General features: G+C 43.5%; 12 protein-coding genes across 12 annotated transcripts; 5 read left to right on the top strand and 7 right to left on the bottom strand.

Annotated features, from left to right (window-relative positions):
• Nucleotides 1-199: 199 nt before the first annotated feature.
• EAF01_010198 (uncharacterized protein) lies at nt 200-1,438 on the bottom strand (the record flags this gene model as incomplete). Its single annotated transcript, XM_038918455.1, has 1 exon — nt 200-1,438. The coding sequence occupies one exon, from the start codon at nt 1,436-1,438 to the stop codon at nt 200-202; it is 1,239 nt and encodes a 412-aa protein (XP_038766425.1).
• Nucleotides 1,439-2,291: 853 nt separating this feature from the next.
• On the top strand, nt 2,292-3,675 carry EAF01_010197 (uncharacterized protein; the record flags this gene model as incomplete). The annotated part of the gene is made up of 8 exons (XM_038918454.1): nt 2,292-2,587; nt 2,636-2,789; nt 2,859-2,979; nt 3,031-3,078; nt 3,143-3,234; nt 3,283-3,431; nt 3,483-3,540; nt 3,595-3,675. The coding sequence occupies 8 exons, from the start codon at nt 2,292-2,294 to the stop codon at nt 3,673-3,675; spliced, it is 999 nt and encodes a 332-aa protein (XP_038766424.1).
• Nucleotides 3,676-3,804: 129 nt separating this feature from the next.
• On the bottom strand, nt 3,805-4,205 carry EAF01_010196 (uncharacterized protein; the record flags this gene model as incomplete). The annotated part of the gene is made up of 2 exons (XM_038918453.1): nt 3,805-4,075; nt 4,147-4,205. 2 exons carry the CDS (start codon nt 4,203-4,205, stop codon nt 3,805-3,807), a joined length of 330 nt encoding a protein of 109 aa, XP_038766423.1.
• Nucleotides 4,206-4,314: 109 nt separating this feature from the next.
• EAF01_010195 (uncharacterized protein) lies at nt 4,315-4,512 on the bottom strand (the record flags this gene model as incomplete). Its single annotated transcript, XM_038918452.1, has 1 exon — nt 4,315-4,512. One exon carries the CDS (start codon nt 4,510-4,512, stop codon nt 4,315-4,317), a length of 198 nt encoding a protein of 65 aa, XP_038766422.1.
• A 927-nt stretch (nt 4,513-5,439) lies between these two features.
• Nucleotides 5,440-5,691, bottom strand: EAF01_010194 (uncharacterized protein; the record flags this gene model as incomplete). Its single annotated transcript, XM_038918451.1, has 1 exon — nt 5,440-5,691. One exon carries the CDS (start codon nt 5,689-5,691, stop codon nt 5,440-5,442), a length of 252 nt encoding a protein of 83 aa, XP_038766421.1.
• Nucleotides 5,692-5,761: 70 nt separating this feature from the next.
• Nucleotides 5,762-6,312, top strand: EAF01_010193 (uncharacterized protein; the record flags this gene model as incomplete). Its single annotated transcript, XM_038918450.1, has 3 exons — nt 5,762-5,805; nt 5,853-5,948; nt 6,003-6,312. 3 exons carry the CDS (start codon nt 5,762-5,764, stop codon nt 6,310-6,312), a joined length of 450 nt encoding a protein of 149 aa, XP_038766420.1.
• A 342-nt stretch (nt 6,313-6,654) lies between these two features.
• On the bottom strand, nt 6,655-7,659 carry EAF01_010192 (uncharacterized protein; the record flags this gene model as incomplete). The annotated part of the gene is made up of 2 exons (XM_038918449.1): nt 6,655-7,380; nt 7,435-7,659. 2 exons carry the CDS (start codon nt 7,657-7,659, stop codon nt 6,655-6,657), a joined length of 951 nt encoding a protein of 316 aa, XP_038766419.1.
• A 283-nt stretch (nt 7,660-7,942) lies between these two features.
• On the bottom strand, nt 7,943-9,298 carry EAF01_010191 (uncharacterized protein; the record flags this gene model as incomplete). Its single annotated transcript, XM_038918448.1, has 1 exon — nt 7,943-9,298. The coding sequence occupies one exon, from the start codon at nt 9,296-9,298 to the stop codon at nt 7,943-7,945; it is 1,356 nt and encodes a 451-aa protein (XP_038766418.1).
• Nucleotides 9,299-10,302: 1,004 nt separating this feature from the next.
• EAF01_010190 (uncharacterized protein) lies at nt 10,303-11,169 on the bottom strand (the record flags this gene model as incomplete). The annotated part of the gene is made up of 3 exons (XM_038918447.1): nt 10,303-10,524; nt 10,600-10,894; nt 10,961-11,169. 3 exons carry the CDS (start codon nt 11,167-11,169, stop codon nt 10,303-10,305), a joined length of 726 nt encoding a protein of 241 aa, XP_038766417.1.
• A 1,889-nt stretch (nt 11,170-13,058) lies between these two features.
• EAF01_010189 (uncharacterized protein) lies at nt 13,059-13,511 on the top strand (the record flags this gene model as incomplete). Its single annotated transcript, XM_038918446.1, has 1 exon — nt 13,059-13,511. One exon carries the CDS (start codon nt 13,059-13,061, stop codon nt 13,509-13,511), a length of 453 nt encoding a protein of 150 aa, XP_038766416.1.
• A 1,519-nt stretch (nt 13,512-15,030) lies between these two features.
• Nucleotides 15,031-16,411, top strand: EAF01_010188 (uncharacterized protein; the record flags this gene model as incomplete). The annotated part of the gene is made up of 3 exons (XM_038918445.1): nt 15,031-15,879; nt 15,931-16,179; nt 16,262-16,411. The coding sequence occupies 3 exons, from the start codon at nt 15,031-15,033 to the stop codon at nt 16,409-16,411; spliced, it is 1,248 nt and encodes a 415-aa protein (XP_038766415.1).
• A 2,578-nt stretch (nt 16,412-18,989) lies between these two features.
• EAF01_010187 (uncharacterized protein) lies at nt 18,990-21,503 on the top strand (the record flags this gene model as incomplete). Its single annotated transcript, XM_038918444.1, has 3 exons — nt 18,990-19,163; nt 19,408-20,410; nt 20,455-21,503. The coding sequence occupies 3 exons, from the start codon at nt 18,990-18,992 to the stop codon at nt 21,501-21,503; spliced, it is 2,226 nt and encodes a 741-aa protein (XP_038766414.1).
• Between the last annotated feature and the right edge of the window lie 2,265 nt (nt 21,504-23,768).

The following is a 23,768-nucleotide window of genomic DNA, read 5'->3' as shown; positions in this document are numbered from 1 at the left end:
CAAGCATATTCGAAATCCATAGGTCCAGGATGAATACAATTTATATAAGCTAAGTAAGGTTTCCAAGAGATTACTGCCTCTACCTGAGATCAGCACGTCGAAGCTGTGTTCTGCAGCAAGAAAATGATCCATGGCATGAATTTCTGTCAAAATATGTACAACGAATTTCCGCACTCAGAACCACAAACTATCCTATCACTTATCCCGACGCACCGGAAGTACAGACAAGGCCCGTTGACTTATCAACATTTGCGCACAGGAAAGTAGCAGAACCAGATGCTGGAGCAACCGACCAGGACGAGAAATAAATGTCGCATGTTCCACCTCCTGGACAGTTCAGATTCGCTACATCCGGAGAATTTTTTGAGCTTGTCGTTCCTTTGAAATTTGTGAAATATACGTCTGTGACTGTGGCCGTGCTGGGACTGCTGGCACAATAAGTTGCGTCTTCGTCGTAGCAACTTTGAATTTGAGCTGCCCAATCGCTGTTATTTACTGTAACATCGTTGAAGGTTACGTTCCTGACGATGGCTGATCCGTGTGAGCTTCCTCCAGGATACAATTTGATGCCAACGGCTTTGGTAGAATCGACCATAGTTGCTCCAGTGACGTATATATTTGTTACTGAATCTGTTGTGCCTGCTTTGTTTCCAAGAGAACCAACCGAGAGTCCATGCGATCCAGTACAAGTAATGGTATCCACAGTTACGTAGTTTGCTCCGGGCTTGAAAGCTACACAATCATCTTGATTTGTAACTGTTATGTTGGTTAATGTAACATATGTCGAGTCACCAACGTCGAATCCGTCTGTATTTTTTGGAGCCGTTGTCGATTTCGAAGCTGCTGTCATTGTCAAGTGGGAATATACGACATTTTTCGAACCTCCTGTAACACTAAAGAAAACGTTGGGTGGATTTTTGACCCTGAGGTTCTTGATGGCGATGTTGGAAGATTTCCCGGTTATATAGTGTAATGTTGGGCGAGCATATGAAGAGTTGATAGCAAAATAATCGTATGCTGCTTGTCCATTTCCATCTATCACCCCGGTTCCAGTGACGGACTGGATAGTTGCTGTGTTGATGCCGTCCATATAGAATATAGCTCGTTTCCCACCCCAAAAGTCTAAATCTTCCGAGACTTTGAGTGTACCTTCGATATTCAGGGTGCACCCAGCACATCCTGTGAAGTCAACAACACTATTTATTGAGTACTGTACGCCGGCCGGTATTTGAATGACTCCGCCGCTTCCGCATGATGAAATGGCGGCAGCGATGGCTGGAACATCATCGGTTCCGGAATTTCCAGCAGAAGCAGGAGTGCAAGTCGCACGCTTGGCAAGACTGACACCGTTCGCTTCGTTTCTCACTGCGGTTGGTGATGCATAGGCGGATGAGAAGAGCGATGTTGCCAAGGCCAGAATTCTAAAGTTGTGATGCATGGTTGCAGATGTAGGGGTAGATATCGAAGAACGAGCTCAATGAGCACAACTTTATATGTACAGCTGGTTGTCTTGGATGGCATAATGGGCTGCTCTCGTTCACTTAAAAGAATTGGCCTACGAAGATCATTTACTTAATGATTACAAAACTACCCTCCCCTCTCGAAGAAAGGGGAAGGAATATAAAGTATTGTCCATTTCTGGAGTATTTCCACGTATAACCATCGTATTCTGTAACAATTAAGGAAAAGATCGACCTCACATGTTTGTTTCGAGGCGTTTAAATCCATCTGTTTCATACCCCTTCACTACTTTCCTGCTAATTATACGGACGTTAAAAAATGCTTCTGACCTCCGTACGTACAGTCCGCGATAACGCTGCGTGAATTGCAGGGTCATGAATTGAGCCTAAATACAGGACCGTCATGTGGCATGTGCGTAGTCACTATCGTCCCCTTAATATACCGAAAGTGACATACTCTTACCCTGATATTTAAATGGAGCACCGACGTGTGGATTTTCGAATATTCCGGTGCCACTGCAAACGGAAAAATGATGATTGATTCCCCGCAAGATAAGCTCGTATATAATATTTCCGTACCATTCCCTGCGAATGCCAATAGATGTATCCATTTACACTATTTTCCTGAGGGATTCTGGGTGGTAGGTTTGAGATCTCAATTGGAGCGGGTGAGGAGCTGAACGAGCTTCATTCCTTGGCTAGATTCAAGAAAACTAGATCATGGAAACTAGATTATGTATAAATACTGTTATGTTACTCATACATTGAACACGCTCCTCAATTGTCATCAATCGACTTTGCCGTTTGCTGTTGAAGTCTACCTTTGAAACCATGGCAACTTTCAGATATATCCCAAGTTTCTTACTTGCCATTCTCTTATTTGTTGGTTCCATAGATGCATCAGCAGTACTGCACAAAAGAGCCGGCCGAACTAGCCCACCGTCTGGATGCCTAACAGTCAGAGGGAGTGGCACTCTTTCCGGCGAATATAGCACATTCGGCGCTGCTTTGACTGCGCTTGGGTCGTCAACTGCTGCTGCATGCATCTTTATATACAGCGGAACATATAACGAGCAAGTGACGATCAGCTACGCAGGAAAACTCACTGTCTATGGATACACTACAAAGTAAAGCCCACTTCTAACTTTGGGAGACAAGCAACTAACTCGTGCCAGCACTGGAACATACAAAAGCAACACAGTAACAATCACGCATGGCATTAATTCCACAACTATTGGCCTCGATGCTAGCTCTACAGCAAATATCAGAAGCGCCAATTTCAAGGCCTATAATGTCAACTTTGCAAATACCTATGGAGCTGGAGTTCAGGTTCGCTTTTCTACTCACGCTGCATTCTGTAGCAGTGGACAATCGACTGACTAATGTGACCTTTACTAGGCCGTTGCTGTAACTGCCAATGGAGATCAGCAAGGATATTATGGATGCTCATTTACCGGCTACCAAGATACTTTGTATGCCAAAGCTGGCAAGCAATATTACTCGAATTGTTATATCGAAGGTAAGTTTTTAAGAATAGAAGAATACAGATGAAAATCGCTGACCATAAAAGGGGCTGTGGATTATATATTTGGAAATGCTGCTGCTTGGTTTGGTGAATGTATGTTATCTCGAACGATCCGAAATCAAATATATGCCAGCGAAATGTTCTAACCCCTTTCCAGGTACAATTGCTTCGAACGGAGGTGGTGTAATTACCGCAAGCTCAAGGACACTTGCTACTGATTCTGCTTGGTATATTATTGACAGCAGCACCGTAAGATATCCTACCCCGCCTTTCGAGCAAATTACTAAACTTTTATAGATCACTCAGGCAGACGGATTCAGTCTGACAGGAAAGGTCTATCTCGGCCGACCATGGCGAGCGCTTGCTCGTGTAATCTTCCAGAATTCTGTATTGACAGACGTTGTTAACGCAGCGGGTTGGACTACACTTGCCGCTGATGCTACACCGTACGTGTGACCCAATAGTTTTATTTGACGGGAAGTGTTGACATGATTTAGAATATTTATGGAATATGCCAATACCGGAGCTGGCTCAAGCACATCTGCGAGGGTTTATGTGAGTAATAGACATGCGAGCGGATCAGAGGAAACATACTTACTGTTGATCTAGGAAACGGCTGCTACTGGAACAGTCAGCATGACCACATTGTGGGGAAGTAACTGGGCTTCTTGGGTTGATTCTTCATACTAAGTTGAAGTCTTGAGAAAGAGGTTGGAATAATTATAATCAAGTAAATATCTCTCCGCAGCTTGATCTGGATAACTTATCCAATCTTGCTGCTCGTAATTATAAGATACTTAGTACCTGGTTCTTTTGCAATCACTTCTTTTCCAATTGACACACCACAACAACCATATCCATAGAAACGCTGTCCCTTTCTCTCGTCTCTAACACCGCCTTATTGAACGCCTGTCTGTACTCTGTTCTTTCCCCAAGCGCTCTGTCCGAAACGACATATCCCAAATCCTCAAGTCCCATTAAGAAATTATCCGTTGTCATTTGTCTCAATATATCGTTACACGGAAGGCGGAAACTGTCGAAAACTTTGAGGCCTTGTTGATTGCATATCTCTGCCAATTTGGAGATCCACCTGACCATCAAATGGGGCTTGTTTAGTAATTTCTTTGTCTGGCGTGGGGATTGATAGAATCAACGACTTACCCAAAATCTAGGTCACTCTTCTTGCACATATCTTGAAACCTGTCTATGACTAGTTCCATATTTATTCACTTTGGGTGTGAGTTCGTTTGGAGAATGAGCACTGAAAGATGCGGAATCCATCTCATCCCATTGAAGATATCCTCCTGGCTCTGAAGTTTCATCCATGGATTAGCTTCTGATCTTCTCACACTCCTTGTCGAAGTATAACGTGATGTAATTACTCAGCATAGCAATGAGATTGTCTAGCAACACTCCAGGATGCCCCCCTTTCATAACAATTGTAAAAGCCCTAATATGAATAATATCGAATTCTTCCTTGAGGTATTCTGGCAACGTTCCGAAAGCATCGAGAATCTCAAGCTTCATGTTCGAGGGGAAATATTCTTTTCCTGGAAAAAGCTCGTTAGGTATGTCGAAACCATGAAGTTGCACATTGGGAGAGACTTTCTGTGATACTTCTAGCAATCAATCTCTGCATTGGTAGAAGTTCGGTTTAGTATTCTGCGACTGTCTCAAAAGCTATTTAAACATTTCCACCCGGCTGCATACTTTTTGAGTTACTTGTTTGAATAATCTCGCATGATGATCATTTGGTAACCCTAACCCCTTAAGGGGCAAAAGTCAATCATTGGACTTCTCTCCCGGTCGAAGTCATGACTTTGGTCTGTGGACAGAAAACAATGATATCGATGCAACCCACACTTCGCACTAGCTTCTGATACAATTGAATATATCATACCACATCACTATGAATTCGTTTCGGCGGCAAGCGATTGAGGGTGCTCTTTCTCCACCGTCAGGAGTGACTCCAAATTTTGTCAACCCACCCAGCATTGCTAAATATAATGTCCTTTGTCAGGCAGTCTGCGTGCCGGTGGTCACTGTATTTGTCGTTATACGACTATATACGAGAGTCTTTATACATTGAAAAACAACGGGAGATGACTGTAAGCTTTCTATTCTTGAATCTAGAGAAAATTTACTGATGTGAGAAGATGCTTGCATAGTGGCTTAGGTAAGTCATCTCACCGACATATTTACTGAAGCTTCAAGAGGCTGATTGGACATGCAGGTTGGCACCCTTGTATATTCTGGAATGGCGTTATCCTGCAAGTTCCCAAGCAGAAAACACACACACAAACAACTCTAACACACTACAGTGAACCAGTATGGCGCTGGAATCCATCAATAGGATATTCCAGCTACAGATATTAAAATGTTTAGAAAGGCGAGTTAGAGGAATACACGAAATAAAACTGTATTAACATCGCATGCGAAATTAGTTTCTGTGACTCAGATGTTATACGGGTCCCAAGTCTTTGCGACCAAGGTCACAATTCTACTTCTCTTGTCTCGCATCTTTGGCGTCAACAATAAGATGTTGTGGGCGATACGAGTGCTAATCGGCTTGATGACACTATACTGTGTTCCCGTAACAGCAGCAAAGATATTCATATGCTGGCCGGTCGCCCATTTCTGAGATCCTCTGGCTAGAAAGGGCAGTTGCCTTAACGAGAATTCCATATTCCTCGCGGATTGTGCCATGAGTTTTATCAGCGATTTCACAATTTTGTTCCTACCAATACCATTGATTTGAAGATTGAAGACTTGTACAATGCGGAAGACTGGGGTCTCGACTGTGTTTGGAGCCGGAATTTTGTATGTATCTTCCCCAAATAGTAATGCAATCTAACAAGTTTCAACAGAGCCTGTACCGCAAGTGTGCTGCGACTTTATGGAGCGCAAAATCTTGGCGGTACTCTCGACAAGACTTATAGTCTAGTACCTATACTCCTCTGGAGGCAAGTGAGAGTCCTGTTAACTCTCACAGATTATTGACTTACATACACACACAGTATTGCTGAGGTTAACGTTGGCATCATATGCGGATGTTTACCACTTCTCCCATCCTTCATCAAAATGACGTTCTTCAAGTCTCCAAGTCCAAACGATTCCACAGAAAACAGTAGTTCCTACCGCCTGGAACGAATACCAAAACCAAAGCGCAATGTTGACGATTCTATATTGCGAACACAAACAAGAATGGACGATTCGGATGAGAGATTAGACGCGGAACAATCTGCACTTGCACAATCCAATCAAGGCAATAATATATGGAAGGGGGCTGGGATAATGAAGACGATAGAAATCGATCAAAGGATTTGACTAGTTGACAGCAGTTTTCATATTCAATTTGTAGTATTGTTCCTGGCCATTATGCTTGTTACTGATCTTTGGCTCTTATACCTATGCCGATCCTGATTTTCAACCAGCGATATTGTAGAGTTTGGAATGATTTCTTTGTGTTGGCTTTTCTGGCTGGTTTCTGGGTTGGTAGCCGAAAAGCATGCATAGCCTTAATCGAGGTTGTATTGCTTCCTCGCATGGTCGAGAAATATATAATCATATGACTGTAAAGATCATATGTTCGGGGGCGGTTCGTTGACCTTCACACGACATGATGGCCAATTCCATCTTGAAATCCAAGCCGTCCATGTTTCGGAAGGTCTATGAATCTTCCATTCTCTCATCCATTAATTTCATCATTTCATCCTCTTCATCGATCTTCTTGTTATAACCATTACTCGTCCCATTACTTGGTCCCAGCCCCCTCTTCCCCAGTTCTTCCAAAATATCATCTTTAGCGATCATCATCTTCTCCCCAAACATTTCTTTTCCCCTCCGTGCCACACCTTCTAAGCTCCGCATGCCAACTACCAAGAACCCTAACTCTTCTCTCTCAACATCAAACACTTCCCACCATTCATCTTCTGGCATTTTGACCCCCTCTTCCTTTGCCGCTAGGTATATTGCCGCCACTGCTAACGCGCATGGCTGATGTGTTAAATATAGCATCTGCGGACTGAGCAACGCTGTGTTAAGATATTGTATTGTCTTCTTCGCGACCGCTTTGCCACTGCCATTTTTGTGTGCTGGTGAAAATATATCGAGAGTTTGGAGATACGTAATCGCGAGAGGATGGGGAAGAGCGACGTGTGTATTGAATCCCAGAGCATTCAGGACTTGGCCCTCAATGTTTATAAGTCGTGTACGGTAGGTTATGTAGGCGGATTCAGAGAGATAGTACGACGAAGAGTTGTTTCTGGGCGCGTAAGAGTTTGTAAGAGACGCAGATTGAGAGAGGAGATAAGCATATACGTTCGTTATGCTGCGAAAGGATCGAGGAGACGCGGATACTTTGGCAGTTAGGTAGAGGGTAGCTGCAGAGAGATCCTGAGAACATGTTATTCTAAGAAATTAAGGATACAGTTACAATTTATCACGTACGCTATATTCATATTGCATCGAGTCATCCACAAGCCGATATCTGTAGAGAAGAACATTTGCTTGAGCTGTAATATCTTGGGGAAGTCCAAGCAGTATGCCTGCGGCTTGCGTGAGTCGTGCGGTATAAAACCGAATGCTGTCTTGAAGTTCAGCTGGAAGTCTGTTGTTTGAGGCATTTTGGTATAATTGTTGAGCTGTTGCAAGAGGATTATAAAGGTGTGACATGGTGACTGGTTGTAAACAAATGAGGAATGTAGCTTGCGACGTCGTTGAGGTTTGGATGCCAGAAATTGTAGCCTTTTGCGCAAGGCTGCAATTTTTTCCAACGACAACCTATCTCCAACTCCAACACTATGAAATAATAAGTTTGGAACCAACGCTTTTACGACTTTTTATTGTTGTTAGTATCTATGAGATACCACTGGTACCAGAGGAATCTTAATTATCTCAATATCAAATACCAACCCAACTCCCCTTACTGCGTAGAGGCCAAGAGAGGCGATCCTCACTATATTAGCAGACTTCGGAAAACCCCCTCCAGTTCGAGAGAAGTACCTGTGACCTTAAGTCCTCGGGTATTGTCCTTTGAGACTACCCCATTACCTCTCAAAAATTGAAGAATGATATCAACTGCCCAGTAAACAGTGTTCTCAATTGTGTCATCGACAGTAGTCCTAACAAACACGCCGTCGACATGCTCCTTTCCGGTCTCTCTTAACAGCCAACTGAATGAATCTTCATAGCCCTTCCAAACAACTTCTTCAAAGTATCCTTCTGACTTCCACATCTGTCCAGGATATCTGCCACCAGCTGGAAAGTCGATGTATAGGAATCTGCTCAGTCTCCTCTCTTTAGCAACCTCCTTGCTAGTAGGCAAGAATAGTTTTATATCGAATTCTTGCATCAAAGCTGCCTTTGCGAGAACTATCTTTTCCTTCGCTCTCATAATCTCATTCTCCTTCAATGCAGCTTCTTTCTCGAATTCTTGTCGTACATTTCCTGATCGCTCTGCACAATGGTCTTTGACCTCTGAGGATGCACCAAACCATGAGCTTCTGTCGTCAGAGGGGAGAGCTTCGCTGAATAATAGAAATCCCTCAACAAATACCCATCTATAGTTAAAGCCTGCAAAAGCATCGTTTCTCATACGATTGCCTGTTCCCGAGGCAAAATACTCTCTAATCTTTCTGCGCATGCTTTCGATGACCCCGGAATATTGCTCAATTAGTTTCATCTTGTCTCCGTCATCTATATATTGAACACACATCTTCGGCTCAGAATTATTGGCCTGGGCAGCTCGAACCATTCGAAGTAGATTGCCAAAATTTACCGCTTCCATACAGTCAGTATTTGGTCCGGTGATTTGTACATCTTCTTCCCCATTCATACCAGTTCGAGCGTATAAATAGACTGGATTCTCGTTATTTTGAGCAAGGCTTTCTTTTAAAAAATGTTCGTCGCTAGGAGCGCTGTTGAATTGGACCAATGGGCAGTCAGATTTCGGAATGAAGAAAGCGTCCTGATGAATTATGGTTGTGAAGGGATGTATAGCTTTTGCATCGCCTAGATTCTTTTCCTCGGATATATCTGGAGGTTTCCTGCCTGTCGAGTGTTTTGTAGTTGGGGAAGAAGAGAAGATTTCTGAAAGTAGTAATGCCAACGTGGTTTTACCTGATGAGCTACATCCTGAGATAGCTACAGTGAGCGCTTTTGGGGTAGTTTTAATGGCACAATATTCTTTTGATGAGAATTGTGGCTCTGTTGCTTCAAGTTTCTCCAGCGATTCAACAGAGTAAAATATTTCTTTTTGCTGGCTAGAATGATAGAAAGGAGGGTTGGTGGTTGTGAATTCTTGAGACTCCATGGCTTGAAATCTTCAACTGAGATCAAACTTACTCAAGGATGATTGATTTTGGAACAATTCTCACTAAATGTAGGAAAGTCTCAACCGCTATTCCATGAGAAAAACAATAAGCTTCAAAAGTCTCCGTTATTTTTCGAAGAGGTTTGAAGGTGTATATCTCCCTATTCGAAAAAAATATTTCTTTGATATACAACAAGTTTTCGATATTGCCGTAACATGGTCTGTTCTATAGAGTGAATCATAAAGTCAGGATTACTGTTTCAATCTTCACGTGGATTATTGTGAATTAAGTGCATTAATCTATCAAGGTGTACATTACTACTTAAAACACACTGAGTAGATTTACGTAAATAGTCAATGTAATTATCTTACTGCGATTTGGTCTTCGTGCGTGTTCACTTGAATCATCATCGAGCTCCATCAAGATTTCACCCATCATTCCCTAGCAGCCTCTGTATTTGGCAGCCAGCCAAGTTTAACAGGATCAATACGAACCAAATTCTCATATACTTGCCATTTACAATACCCCAGAAAACTCGCGTTTAGTTTGCTTTCGATCCCCGTGTCATTCTATAGATTAGTCAAAAACAACAGGAGAAAGCTAATTGGGAGATCACTCGACACGAGGTTCCAGTAGGAATACCTGCGGAATCGAGACAAAAGCGTCTACAACCTTGAAGGAAAAATGACATATATATGAGACACCACTTCTTCTGTCACGAAACAACAAATTTCCATTGAAGGGACGGAACTTTGTCTTGATGCAACATTGAAGCCAAGGCGGGGAGTGCCGCGTGGGAATAAACCAAAAAATTATATACTTATAAATTCATGCGGTCAAAACACTGCCAGCCTGGTGAGAAATCTCGCTTGGGGCCGATAACACTCTAGCTGTGTTCTTTATGAGCTCTTTCGCTCAAGGATTCTTTGCGAGTAGGCATCAAACAGTGGAGTGGGTCAAAGCAACACCATTCAAAAAGCACGCAGGTCTGCACATATTTTTATTATGGAAACATTTGGTTTATGAATATGCAATGCTGTTGAAATATTGAAATAAGAGTTACACTACTGGAGCCAGCCCTATGATGCCACTTGTGCCACTTTTGATTACCGATGAATTCCTCTTCCCGCCAGATTAATGATGTCCATGCTACCGCAAATTTGTCCTCTTCGTGTGTTTTACCGTGTCCCGCGAATTCTTCGTTACTAGGCTTGCCTCGATTCAACTACGGATCTCACTATCAGCTTGGCGATATTGCAGAAAGACAAGAAATCTGCGTTTGAAGAACCAGAAAATTTACACTGATACCAACTAGAATTCGCCTGAGACAAATATAATCTGTATCCGGGGAGCTCTTGACCTGAACATCACCAGGCTTGGAGTACGACTCAGTACAGGGAAACAGTGCTTCAATGCAACCAGATGTGGGGCTGGAAAATCGGGACGACAGAGATCGAATGCCCGAGTTATCGCAACAATTCTGAACAGCGGAAACAGTATAGTAAGTTTCTCCTTGCCAGCCCTGGAATGTAATTTCACCAGTGACTTTGGGAACGTCTGGGCTTTCTCCTGAAAGAACAGCTTTGAAGGAGCCGCTCCAGTTAATTTAAGTTTCCATTAGTAACATTAAGGGTTTATATCTCATTAGGTAGTAGACTTACCCTTGAGGAAAGTGAGCAACTGCATTTTCATCCATAGAACTGGCCGGAACAAAGAAGCTGGGAACTTCAGCAGAGCCGGCATTTGGGGTGAAGAAGATGGTGTGGTCATTGCCGTCGCGTGACACAAATTGAAAGCTGTTTCCCATGACAGGGGCAAGAAATGAGAGGATAGAGATCACAAGAATAATGAGACTGTTGAGCCGAGACATGTCGTAGGAGGGAAAATGTGGATTGGGTGAACGAGAATATCTTATAATGGAAAGAGTGAGGTTCGGGGATCAAATTGATGAATGTTGAGAATTTGACAGTCGATTGTTCCATATGATGGATGAGAAGAATGTTGTGATTGAAGAGAGAAAGTTCCTGGAGAAAATTAAGTGCGAATCTATAAGGAAGAATAGGAGCCAAATACCAAGGCGCTAAATCATGCGAGATGTATATTAAATTAATTATGGAGTGGCAAACGCAAGGTGAATTGCTTCTTTTGAGCTGTTATGAGAATTACTGTGCGATAGTCAGTGATATTGACGGCAAACCATGCCACAAAAGGGACAGTTGGGAATCAATGATGCTAGTGTATTGAATGAGAATTGCGTGAATTTTCAGTCGTGATTTCTAGATGCTTGAGTTCGAGATATGACTTGAATGAAAAGTGACTACAATGTAGAGATAGATCTCGAAGTACAGAGGTGCTTTGATGTATATCTAGCTCTCATAGAAACAGCGATCTGCGGTAGACTATGTGTGAAGATCCGTCACCTATCAGAATCTCAAATCATCAGTATATAAATGCTTGGTAGCTCCTCATGACATATCAATGACTTACGCGACACTATGTTCTACAAAGGATAAGATAATTCGAAGCCGAGACTGGCAATGTCAGAATTGGGAATGTGGGAAGGCAAGAAGACGAAGGACGACGATATGTAGAAGTTTTATTCAGCTGATTGTGAGAAGTAAAAGTGGACATGGGATAAAACAGCAAGAAGAACAAGCTACCAATGCCGAAGGCTTCCGCGGTGCCGAGAGTCTTCAAAGGCAGTCAATTCTAAAAGAAATCTTCGGAGAACACGTCCTGGGGAAATTAGAAGCTTTGATTTCTCGCTAGATCTATATACAGCTAAAGTTGAGAATGATATCCCTATGTAACGAGGTAGTATAAATTATTCTCAATCCAGAATAGCAACTCCACACATAAATACATCCCCTATTTCGTCACCCCACCCTTTGCAAGCAAGCGAGAAAACGAAGCCACGGGCCAACAAAACATTTATGATTCGAGAATTTTTGTATCTCTAAAACAAATCCACCGGAAACATAGTATTTTCGCGCAAGTAACGAGAAGAGGGTGAGCCAGATTTTTCTTATGAATGTATGTGTGGAGGTTTCCTGACAAGAAAAGTCAAAAAGTAAATGCAACCACGGCGAATCGAACGCCGACCTCCACCTTGGAAGGGTGGAATCCTAACCATTGGAATATAGAAGCTATTAAAATTATAAGTATTCCTTTCATTTTTCGTTCCACGACTTAAATTTTCAGTATGTTTTACTCGTATTTTATAGGTGGAGATGTATGGAGTCAAATGGGTGGGTGGAGATGAAATTAGTCATATTCATGCTGCAATGTCAAGGATTTGATCTTTAAATTGTGGAAGACATGACCTTCCTCGATCTACAACAGGACGCCTGCTTGTAACAAACGTAAAAAGAGAGTTCCGTTAAGGTTTGGTAGGACTCATGCGCAGAGCACCTTCCAAAGTAATAATGGACGCCCATTGCAGTTACCGAAAGTTGGCACTTTTGCTAATACTTAAATTGGCTTCTTGTCACAAGTGAAGGTAGTCCTCATATCTGATAAGCATGAATAATCCATACTCCGTTCAAACACTTGCAAGATACACTTATTAGACTGGTATGAATATTTGTCGACAAGGTTGATCTCTTTTCCCGTGGTCTTCACTTTCCATTTAAAGGGCTAACGTATCAAGTTTACCAGAAAGACTTTCAATTAGCAACTTCGCATTTCCATAGTCATTTCCAATTGCTTGACACTGTTTAAATAGCACTATCAAGTCGATTCATTAAGCCATTCGCGATGATGATCCTTCAAGGTCATCGCTCCAACTCCCTATCCTCCGACGATGGTACAGCCATATCTGCACATCAAGAAGCCAGACAATTTCCTCGACGAAACCCTAAGCCATGGGCCCGTGATTCCCCTTTCATTTCGCAAAATTCTGAGCGGCAAGCAAATCTTACACCTTTCAACACCATGCATATGCCCCGTCTAGACTCAGTTGGCAGTCAAGAACGTCGCTCACATATGCCTATCTGGGAGCCTCTCTATATGGAAGACACTCCCGGTAAAAGAGAACAAGCTGAGACACGTAGGAGCCGAATGTCAACGGATTTCAATGCTTCGAAAGAGCTCATTAAGAATCCTTTCTCTAGTGGCGGTGACGGAGATGAAAGCAGCATGGATCACGGTTGTTGCGCTTGGAAGTTGTGTTTGTCTATTTTGACTGCTAATTGGATGTCTCGTGCAATGTGAGGCAATTATTTGAATGCTACCGGCATTTTAATGAGTTTCTATCTCAGGGGAAACTAACGAAAAGAGTTGTGCGTATCAGGATTACCATTTTTGGGGTGGATTAGGTAGAATCGTCATCCATGAAGAATCAGTATTAAAGGCTTCACTCAAATACATCACGAATAATTAATGCCGATATTGTTGATTGAGGGTATCTATGGTATTGTTCACTGGGTTTTCTATGGGAATAGAAGTATCAATGCAATAGGATTCGCACTTTTTTATTTGTGAAAGCAGCATGATCTAAGGTGAAGTCAATTTTGCCCAGCTCTGAATTTCACTGGCCTTGTTTAATAGACCACATAAACGATAATACCGATGGCCGCTATCAGCAGTTTTTGTCCTCCTATTACCTTCCCCAGGCCCCATAGGCGAGTTCTATATTATAGATACTCCAAAGTAGGGGAAGTAAGCGTATGTGCGCTTCATCCGTTATATCATTCATTGATGCTTGCAGAATTCTGTCAATTGCCTGTGGGATATTCTGATAAGGAAATCGATTTGCCCTTTTTGATATTGTTCATCAAAAACTTCTGCTTGCCTTTATTTGAGATCATCTCTCTTGAAAGAGGGCCTTCATATTCTGCGCAGCTTTTACCAAGAAGCTGTCTCTGGTTGTGGAATGACAAAAAAATGGAAGTAAATTGGAAGGGGTGAATAAGTACAAGTTAATCACAATTATTCTTCCCTCCATAAAAGTTGCAAGTTCTTTCATCAAATCAATAAGTTTGCAGCGAATTTGTTCGTGTTTGAACGCTTGTGTATTAGGATCACATCTGCTCACTTGTTCAATCATACAGATTGGCTGTTTAGTTTTGAGTTCCAATCAAGATATGATATCACTCAGCAGTTTCCCTGTATGAAAAGAGCACCTAGAAGTATTCAATCACTTTAAAATTCTACGTTCAGTGTTATCCTTCCCTTCTTACAGCTACCCAAGAAGTGAATTTCTCATACAGGATAATTTGATCCTCGACACCTTCAATGTTTCCATAGTATCAACTCATTGTTTTCCGCGATTCCATAGACGCAGTACCTTGTAGCAATGAGAGTTCTGAGAGTAAACTGGAGCAGTTCTTGGCTTTATTTCCTCACCATACTTCGTAGTGGCTTCAAATATATAAGCAACTTCATGAAAGTACTTGGGTGAATCTCAAAGATTCACTTATATGGTATTTAAGATAAAATCTCGCTAATCATTCTTAATTTTACGCGTCCAAGTAGTATTATTTTCGGCTCCGCTTAAAAACCGACACGGCAGCTTAAAAGTTCATGACTCGATATAAACTCGCACTTTTCAAAATTTGGACCTGCAACAATTACAAAGTAATAAATTCCACATTTCAGTGACCAAGATTTACATTCAAAAAACGTTCAATTCTCAACAACTCTTTGAACAGACCTTTCAGATTTCTTCTACTTACTAGTAAATTCTCAAAGTCACACATTTGTTTGACAAATCATTCTACACATTTTCAACATGAATTCCACTACCAATAATACAACTTCTGGAGGTGCTCGCCGCACACTAGCTTCCACTTCGTCATCGCCAAGAGACGCCCTCAAGCATGGCATCGAGCTCGACAACAACGATGAGCAGCAAGTTGCCAAGCGTACTAGACGCGAAGAAGTTTCTATCACACCACCCAGAAAGTCGGCCGACCACTCCCCAAGAAAAGTTCAAGGCAAATCCAAACCACTATTGTTTACAACTTCGCGCGTCGAAAGCTCCACTAGCCATACCTCTGTTGGTCTATCTAATGATCCCCGCGGCCATCCCTCTCCTTTAACTGCTACCGATGATCATCACATGGCTGGCCTAGTTTCTCAGGATACCACACCCACAGGTTCCCAAGATATTTCGAAGAAGCAATATTATGGGCGTCTCAAACAACTGCTTCAGCAGAAAGATGCTGAAATAATGTCATTGAAAATCAAACTTGAGGTCAGAGAAGAATTCGACCTCGAGAATATTGCTCGTGAGGAAGAGCTTAAAGACACAATTGAGAAGCACCGTTCAGATGCCGAATATTGGAAAGAAAGATCTTCTTGCGGTCTTGAGAGTTACAGTATTTTGCAGGAAAAATACAAAGTTCTTGAAATCAAGCTTGAGACAGCTACGACCGAGTTACAAGTGAAATATAAGAAGCTCGAGGCCGAACACGAAGCAGTCAAGGTTGAATTTGAAGAGCAATGTACTGTTGTAGCAATACAGGAGACGGAGCTAGCCGAATTACAAGTGACATACGATACACTTGAAGCCAAATACAAAACACTTAAAGCTACTGACGTTAACCAGGCTTCTTATGTATTGTATGATGGTCGAAAAGTAAGATATCCCTCATCTTGAGGGATCAATGCTTCTGCTAACTTTGCTTAGTCTCCTGAATTCATATCTGTCAATCCCGAAAACCCATTTTTTACAGAAGAGGAGCTGGCAGCAAAGCGACAGGAGCTTGCGGACCAGAACGCTGCCGAGTTGCAGCAAGCTTTGGATGATCTTTGTAACAATGTCGTCAAGGACTGCGATGTGCCTGTTCAGTCTATCGAAGTGGTCCCGGAAGATATGAGATGGAGCGAAGTACCTGAAGAAACGTCTGAAGCAGGCTCGAGGTCATCAAGCCCAAAGGTAAGAACATTCTCACTACAAGTTTGAAGGTCTCCTAGAGGCTGTTCTCGATTTTCTCCTGCTGATACTATGATACATTCAGAGAACCGGCTCTTCTGTTCCTCTCAGATACGCCACACCATCAGTCACCACCAAGTCACCGGACCCACCCAACACTTATGAATCCAATCTTCGTTTGTGGGCTACACCTGACAGACCTCTTTTCCCTGACCCACCTGAGGAATCTCCATAGGTGTATTTACACATCCAAAGTCAGTATCACTTCTTGTCCTAGAGTTACTTGTATAAAGCGCAGCAACTAACTTGAAGATATCCACAGGCGGCAGGTCGTCCGTTCGATCGATATGCCTAACACATGACGCGAATCTTCCGAGCAACGAAGCAAGACTATCGATTACGAGGACATGTTCATTCTGTCCGGAGGGAGCCAGGAAGCCTTAGGAGTGGCTCTCCTAAGGTGGATTCAGCTTCAATGGGCAGATGAATGATTCCACATAGAGCGAATCTTCCGAGCAACAAAGCAAGACAAACGGTTACAAGGAAATGTTCATTCTGCTCAGAGGGAGTCAGGAAGCCTTAGGAGTGGCTCTCCTAAGGTGGATTCAGCTCCAATGGGCAGATTGATGAATCCAAAAATCCGGTGCCTGTCTGCTGAAAGCTCAATATCGACGAACCATACGAAGGGACTTATCACCAAGAAAATACAGTTACCTGCGACACAATCAATCGTGTTGACGGGAGTTGAATCTTTACGTGCCTTTGAGCTTTGAAAGGAGACGTCCTGACAAAGCCTCGAAGCATGTTTAGACTCTATACCCTGTCCCTGATCGCAAACCACACTTACTTTGTGCTCTGTTCCGGTCAATCTCTCGACCTCAGCTTTATTGAATACAATACGACCATATGCTTTGGATTCAGCACCTATAAAGTTTCACAACTCGATATTCCTCTCAAATAATTCTCATTGCCGGCTCTGTTACGCTTGACATCTCACCATTGCAGACATCCTTTTGCCTATCTCATGGCCACGTCCGGCTTTGATATTAGGGTTTAGGTGCTCATCAGCTCCATAATACATTTGAAATACTCCGGTTTAGTTTCACAACTCGATTTTGCTGTTCGTGGCACCCACTTCCGAGGTTTACGGTCCAAGATACCTCATCTTTGCACGTACTTCTTCTCACTGTTGATATGTGCCATGGTTCAAGGGTGTGTTTTCCTCGAATCCATACTGGTACTCACAAAGAGCGGTGGGTTTTTGTAGATGGCCTACAGGAATCTGCGGTGAAGGATAATCTGATATGTTTGAGATGATTCTCTAAGTCCGTGTACCGATTCTACACCCATGATGACGGCTATGGAATACATGTTTTGGTCACTTTTCTATGGCTCTACTTGCATATGGTTTTTGACGCCCACGGTTGAGAGAAGAATCCCACCGATGGTAGAAGTTGTATTTAGTACTTGCTGCAGATTAGATGTCTAAAATGTTGATTTGCATCCATGAGTCTATACCATGCCGTGAATCATCTCATCTTTCTTGCTGTTGTCTAAATATGCCCACTAACTACACCCCATAGAATACCTCTCGAATCCTACCTGAAGCTTCAGTATTGTACTCTTTTGCAATACAGTCACGATGACAATGCAAATCTGATCACCACTATGCTTCTCTATCAAACCACGGTCCCAGCCTCATGACTTCACTATACCAAGAGGCTGAACTCATATCTTGGTAACAAAATCTAGCAGTTTCTACAAGAATTATTCACTGTATATTGCTAAGTAATAATGAACGTTGAAGGCGGAGTAAACCGGATCCCGCCTCTCGATTCCGTTCAACCACTGATATCAACACATTAATAAGAAACGTGCTCATACCATATGAACTAGGTAACAGCACGAGCATCATATGTAGATGCAATCTCCTGCAACAAAGGATTTGTTGAGTCTTATAAGTGAATTTAGGTACTTGAATTCTCGATCGTCCACGAGATGGAAGACACGACGGGATTTTCCGCGGCTTTCATTTTCTATCAAGCTCCTCTCCTCCACCACCACCAAGAGCCAGACTACCTCTCCATAGTCAATTGGAAACTCTTTATCATATAGTATTATGCAATTGTCCTGAGTGAACTATTTAGAATAATAATATGAGAGCACCTGGTCCCGAGGTCTTCCATGATTAGATGTTGGGTTTTTGTTGGGAGCGCCTCGGTAGAAAACCAAGTAAAATGATTACTTGAAGTGAATATATATTATCCAAAACCTCAAAAAGTGAATATCGCTGCCGCTGCGCCCATCAGAGTTTTCATCAAGGTTAATTAGCGAGTACATTTTTGCGCACAAAACCTCCCTCTTCCCTCTCAAAATTTCTCTCAACCTCCATCCTCTTTACATCCAAAATTTCCAGAATCCATTCAAAGCGTCGTTCATACTTGACAACAGTCGTACTACTTGCAAACATTCAATCAATCAATCAATCAATCAATCAATCAATCAGTCCTGCCGGTACTACATTACAACACACTTCACGTATTCTGACTCTTTTACAACTCTTTTACAACTCTTTTACTTTGCCACAAGAAAACTTTTCTCTCTTGAAAAAGACTGCTTCTTCATACGTCCCGTTCACATAAGTCTTCTTTTACTTTACGTGTTACCCAACAACTCATACCAACAACTTTACCAAGCACTTATTGAAAGCACTTCGTCTTTCAATAGTACTTATTAATTACTTCAAACTACAACTGTAGTTTCAGGATCTCCTCTTTTTACCATCAATCTTCAAGCCTCATTCTCCAAGAATCATGCCTGCAGTTACGCGGTCGAAGTCTCCTTGCAAGAAGGCACCGGCGAATCCAATCCAAGCCTCGTCCGCAGCAGATACGTCCACCAACGTCGCACCGGTCGCAAATATGCGATCCCCGTCCAAGAAAGCTGCAGCCACTGGCGAAAAGAAGCCAGCTGGTGCTCACAATGCTGTAAGTCCCATCTTTTCATCAATCTCATATTCCTTGATACCCGATCATGTTCCCCTATCTTGAACCCCATTTCACATTTCATCAATGCGAACATTCTTTGTTTGTGGAAGCTTCAAGTCTTCGTTTTGATTTTGGCAAATTTTCTTATTCTGCACACCATCCAACAAGATATTGCCATGGCATTGTCTTCTTCGATCACATCCTTTCAATTTAATCATGACACTTGCTGACTCCAAATTTGCAGCTGTCCGATGCCATGGCTCCAGCCTTGGCGCCGCTCTCTCCTTCCAAGAAGAAGAGAAGCGCAAAGACTTTCAATGGTGAAGAAGGCGTTGGCGCGCAATCTTCTGAGCCTATGAAGCGAACACGGATCGAGAGGAGTGATGCCCCTCTTTCCCGTCCAACAAGTGGACAACCTGATTTGGCTGCAACAACCTATCCTCAAGTGGAGAGGGTCGTCCTTGGTCTTGAAAACACGCCAGTATTTGGCACTACTGGTGGTTCTCCCAAGGAGGGTCTTGATACTGCTGTATCAACTCCCACATCCTCTCCAAAGTCCGTCGAAACCACGGCCGTCGCTCCAGTTTTGGACGGCGAAGAAATTGGTGCCATGGCAAAGGCTCCAATTTCTGCGGTCACTGTTACAGCTGGCCAAACCGATGATAAGACGGTTGTCGAGCAACCTTCACCTCACTCCGCTGCCGATTCTGCAGACCCTTTGACTGCCAACGAGGCAGAAGCCCATCTTCCTGCTGCACCTCAGGGTTCTTCTTCGAGCGATCTCGAGGTTGCGAAGGAGGAACTTGCTGCCAAGGCAGAAGAGATTGCTGAGCTGGAAGTTAATCAAGCTAAATTACGGAGGGAGCTTGGAGCTGTCTTAGAAGAGAGAGATGCTCTTGAGATCAAGGAAGAGGAAACTCGTGAGGAAATCAACAGAGCCAGAGAGAACTTGAGAGACCGCTTGGAAGCAACTCATAAGCTCCGACGTGAGAGAGACGAACTTATTGACCAAAACCAACACCTTTCTACACAAAACGGAACCCTTTCTGAAATGAATGACGTCCTAAGGAACGATGTCGAGCGACTCGCCCAGGAAAATAGGGGGCTCAAGAACACTGTTGACGGTTATCGTAGCGCCGTCAATATTCTCAATGAACAAGTTCCTTACCCCACCTCAGATCAACGTGAACTCGAGCGAACCAGGGGGCTTCTTAGGGCCGAAACGGCGAAGACCGCGGAATATGAGGGTCAGTTCCGGGAGCCAAGAAAGTTTTCGGTGCAGATAAGGTAGTTGAGAGCATCGAACCAGTCGATCCGGCTCAAGCAGGTACATCCCACGAAAATCATAACCGCGAGGAACATGCTCGGGAAGATCGCTCTCGTCGTTATCGTACACCAACTCCGGGCAACAATGGTGACAACATTGATTATGTCGACAACGATGGTGTCGAAGACGATGACTCCAGTAACGCGAGTTACGATGACTCCAGTGACGATTACGATCTTCCTCTCCCAGAAGCTCCAGCAGGTGGAGTTACTGGCACTCAACAGTCTAATCGATCTTCTAGTTCAGTCGAATTTTTGAGATCAGTTAGGTTGGAGTGTCGTCATGACCGTGGTTATAGCGGAAATACCTGTCGCCAGTGTGGCGTTCAGGTTCTCGCCGAGGGACATCCCGAGTCGGATCGTGATAGATCCGTTGCTCCTGAGGATGAGTTAACACCTAGTTCCAGTGATGAAGAAGAGCGCAACCGTGATAGCTCTTCTTATGAACCACCCGAAGCTGATATCAATACCCAGGATGAAGCACAACAGGTCGGTTCCCCAGTCCTCTCTGGCAATGAGGACTCTGAAGACAGCGACCAGGAGGATGAATCTCCTTGTCCTTCAATTTCCAGGAAGAGAAAGGAAAGTCCTGTCAGCGCATCGAGCCCTGCAAAAAAGGTCAAGTCAACCGAAACCGAATTGGCTGGTCCTAGCAGTACTCCTGCGCCATGTGCGTCCGTTCCATTCCAGCCTGCAAATCCAGGCTGGGGATCCTCAAGAGTTCTTTCACCACAGGTTGCCGTCACTGCTCAAGCAGCTTCAACTTCTTCTTCAGCAAGTGAGCGAACTGCAGCAACATCCTTATTTCCGACTGTCATCACTCGTTCTGGAGCTGCAATTCAATTTGGAGCTGCGACAACCTTTGGTGCCATTGGCAGTGCTGGATCTTCTGTTCGCTTTGGATCTACGCATTCATTCGGAGGTCCAGCCTTATGGGCAAGAAGTCCTTTTGTCGCTGCTTCTCCTAAGGAGGATGCTGCTGAAGAAGACAAGCCAGCTGATGAAAAGAAGTAAGTCGAAGTCCCAGCCTGCCTAACCACCAACCAACTCATCTACAACACTCGTCATTTCTCAATCATTCAGACGTCGCAGGTGCAGCGATGAATGAACAATGCTTTCTTGTACCTGAAAGGACTACGCTACCTTGAGTTTGGAACGCTCATGGTGGATATTGGGTTCTCGATGGGTTCCATGCAAGAAGCTTTTGTTTTTAGTCTTGCACTCTACGACGTTATCGACTCCTTATACTGGTTGGGCTCGGTTTCGCACTGGATCGTACTTATGTTGGTAAAATTCTCTCCTCTCTCTGGTGTCTTCATCCTGTTCAAGATCGTTTTACCGGTGCGGCTCACTGCCACCATCAAAATTTCGCGGTGACACTTCTCACATTTCAGGCCTGAAAAGGTCCATTCGGGATTTTACCATGAGCAGCGGCGACTGTTATGTGTATTTCCACCATGAATTGGTGTATTCTCAAAGAAACCAGAAAAACACAAAAAAAATTGAAAAAAGAAAACAATCACCAAAAAAAAGCTTACCCTTTCTTCATCTCGACCTTGTCTTTTCATCTTCTTTGGCTTTCGATCCCTGGCCATAAGCAGTTCTGGACTTTTCCGGAATTTCTCTAACTCCAGCATGACGTCTGTTGGTCCAATCATCTCTCTATTTCGAAGACCCTCCATCTTTCGTCATCAGCGAAACCTTATTGGGAGTCCTCTGACCACATGACTCCGTCTTCATATAATCAAGTTTGTTGACATTGTCATGCAACTTTTATCGGTTTGTATACCTCTCAGAATTTCGACGCCAAAGATTTTCCACGGGGCACCTTACCACCTAACTTACTCATCGGTATCATCACCCTTCTCGATATCGATTTATTTTCGACTTACGCACTCGTCTGTCAGCGATGTGCAATACTAATATTGGATTTTCACGCCAACGTCTATCCACCTAAACATGGTCACCATAACCACCATAACCAACTCACGTTGACATTTGCCTCTTTAGCAATGTCCATGAAGGCAATTACGCCTTCATTCATATTAATTTCCCTTCAGGCACTTCCTCTAACACCAGGATTTTGGGAATATTACCTCCTCTTAACTTCGCACCATCTACACCTCGATGTGTGAATCAGCTCCAACAATGACGAAATCCTTCTTCGTATCGAGAGCTTACGGCCTTATTGACATTAGTATATCTCAGCAATGTCTATGCAGGCCATTACGCCTTCATCAATTTTAACCTCTTTTCGGACACTCCTCCACCATCAGGATCCCTGTGAGTATTACCACCCTCTTGATTTCGCAACTGAGGATTTTTCCTATTTACGTACCTGCGACAATGCTACCAAGTTCCTTCTCAGGTCTAACCCTTATCGGCATTTGTCTTGGCAATGTCACCACCAACATCTCACCCCAGCGCTGTCGCTGGCGTGAGAACCACGGACTGAATCTCACCAAGACAGTTCAAGAAAGAGACCTTCCACTCCGAGATTGATCTTCTTGTATTTTCATACTGCGGTGGCGATCTAGTAAGGTACTCCCAGCAGCATTAGGATTCCCGGCTTCGTCCCCAAGGATTGTATCTCAGAATCCACCAGCGGCAGCGATCTAGTAAAGTACCTCCGCACCACTCAGCTAAGTCCTGAAAATGGCTGTACAATCTCGGTCTCTCGGCGTCCCCAAATCAACGGTTCCACCATGTCCAAACCACTGGTGTCGAAAAGTACCACAGACTGACAAATAATCACAAAAACACTTCGAAAGAGAAAATCTTCACAAAAAAACAGTGCGCCCTTTCTCGCCGGTCTGGTATCAATTTCTCCTTTCAACTCAGACGTTCTTGATACTCACCTGGATTCCAACTCACCCATCCAACCATCCTCCGAAAACCCACCGCATCGATTCTCACCGGTTCGTGTCCACATCGACAAGTAGTGACGACTACAATGGACATGGATCTCGGTATCGATATCTCGGCATTCCCCTCTTCTCTTCCATTCCCTTCTCCTTCATGTCGGGAACTCTTGAGACCTCTTTCCCAAACTCCGCTTACTTGATCCTAGACTGGCTGTATGAAATTTCCTGCCCCGAATCACCACGTGCGGCAGATCAGTCATTGTCTGAGGAGAGATCAAGTAAGCATGAGAGGTCCAACTTGAAGAAAAGCAGAACCAAAAAAAAAAAAAGATTACAACCATGTACCAGTAGCTAGTCCGCAGTATATAGTTTCCATCCGAGGCACGTCCGCCTTCGATGCGTCTGATTTTTATTT

The sequence above is a fragment of the Botrytis porri genome (assembly GCF_014898465.1).
Source record: "Botrytis porri strain MUCL 3234 chromosome Unknown BPOR_015, whole genome shotgun sequence".
Lineage (NCBI taxonomy): Eukaryota > Fungi > Ascomycota > Leotiomycetes > Helotiales > Sclerotiniaceae > Botrytis > Botrytis porri.
This window is presented reverse-complemented; position numbering and strand designations above follow the sequence as displayed.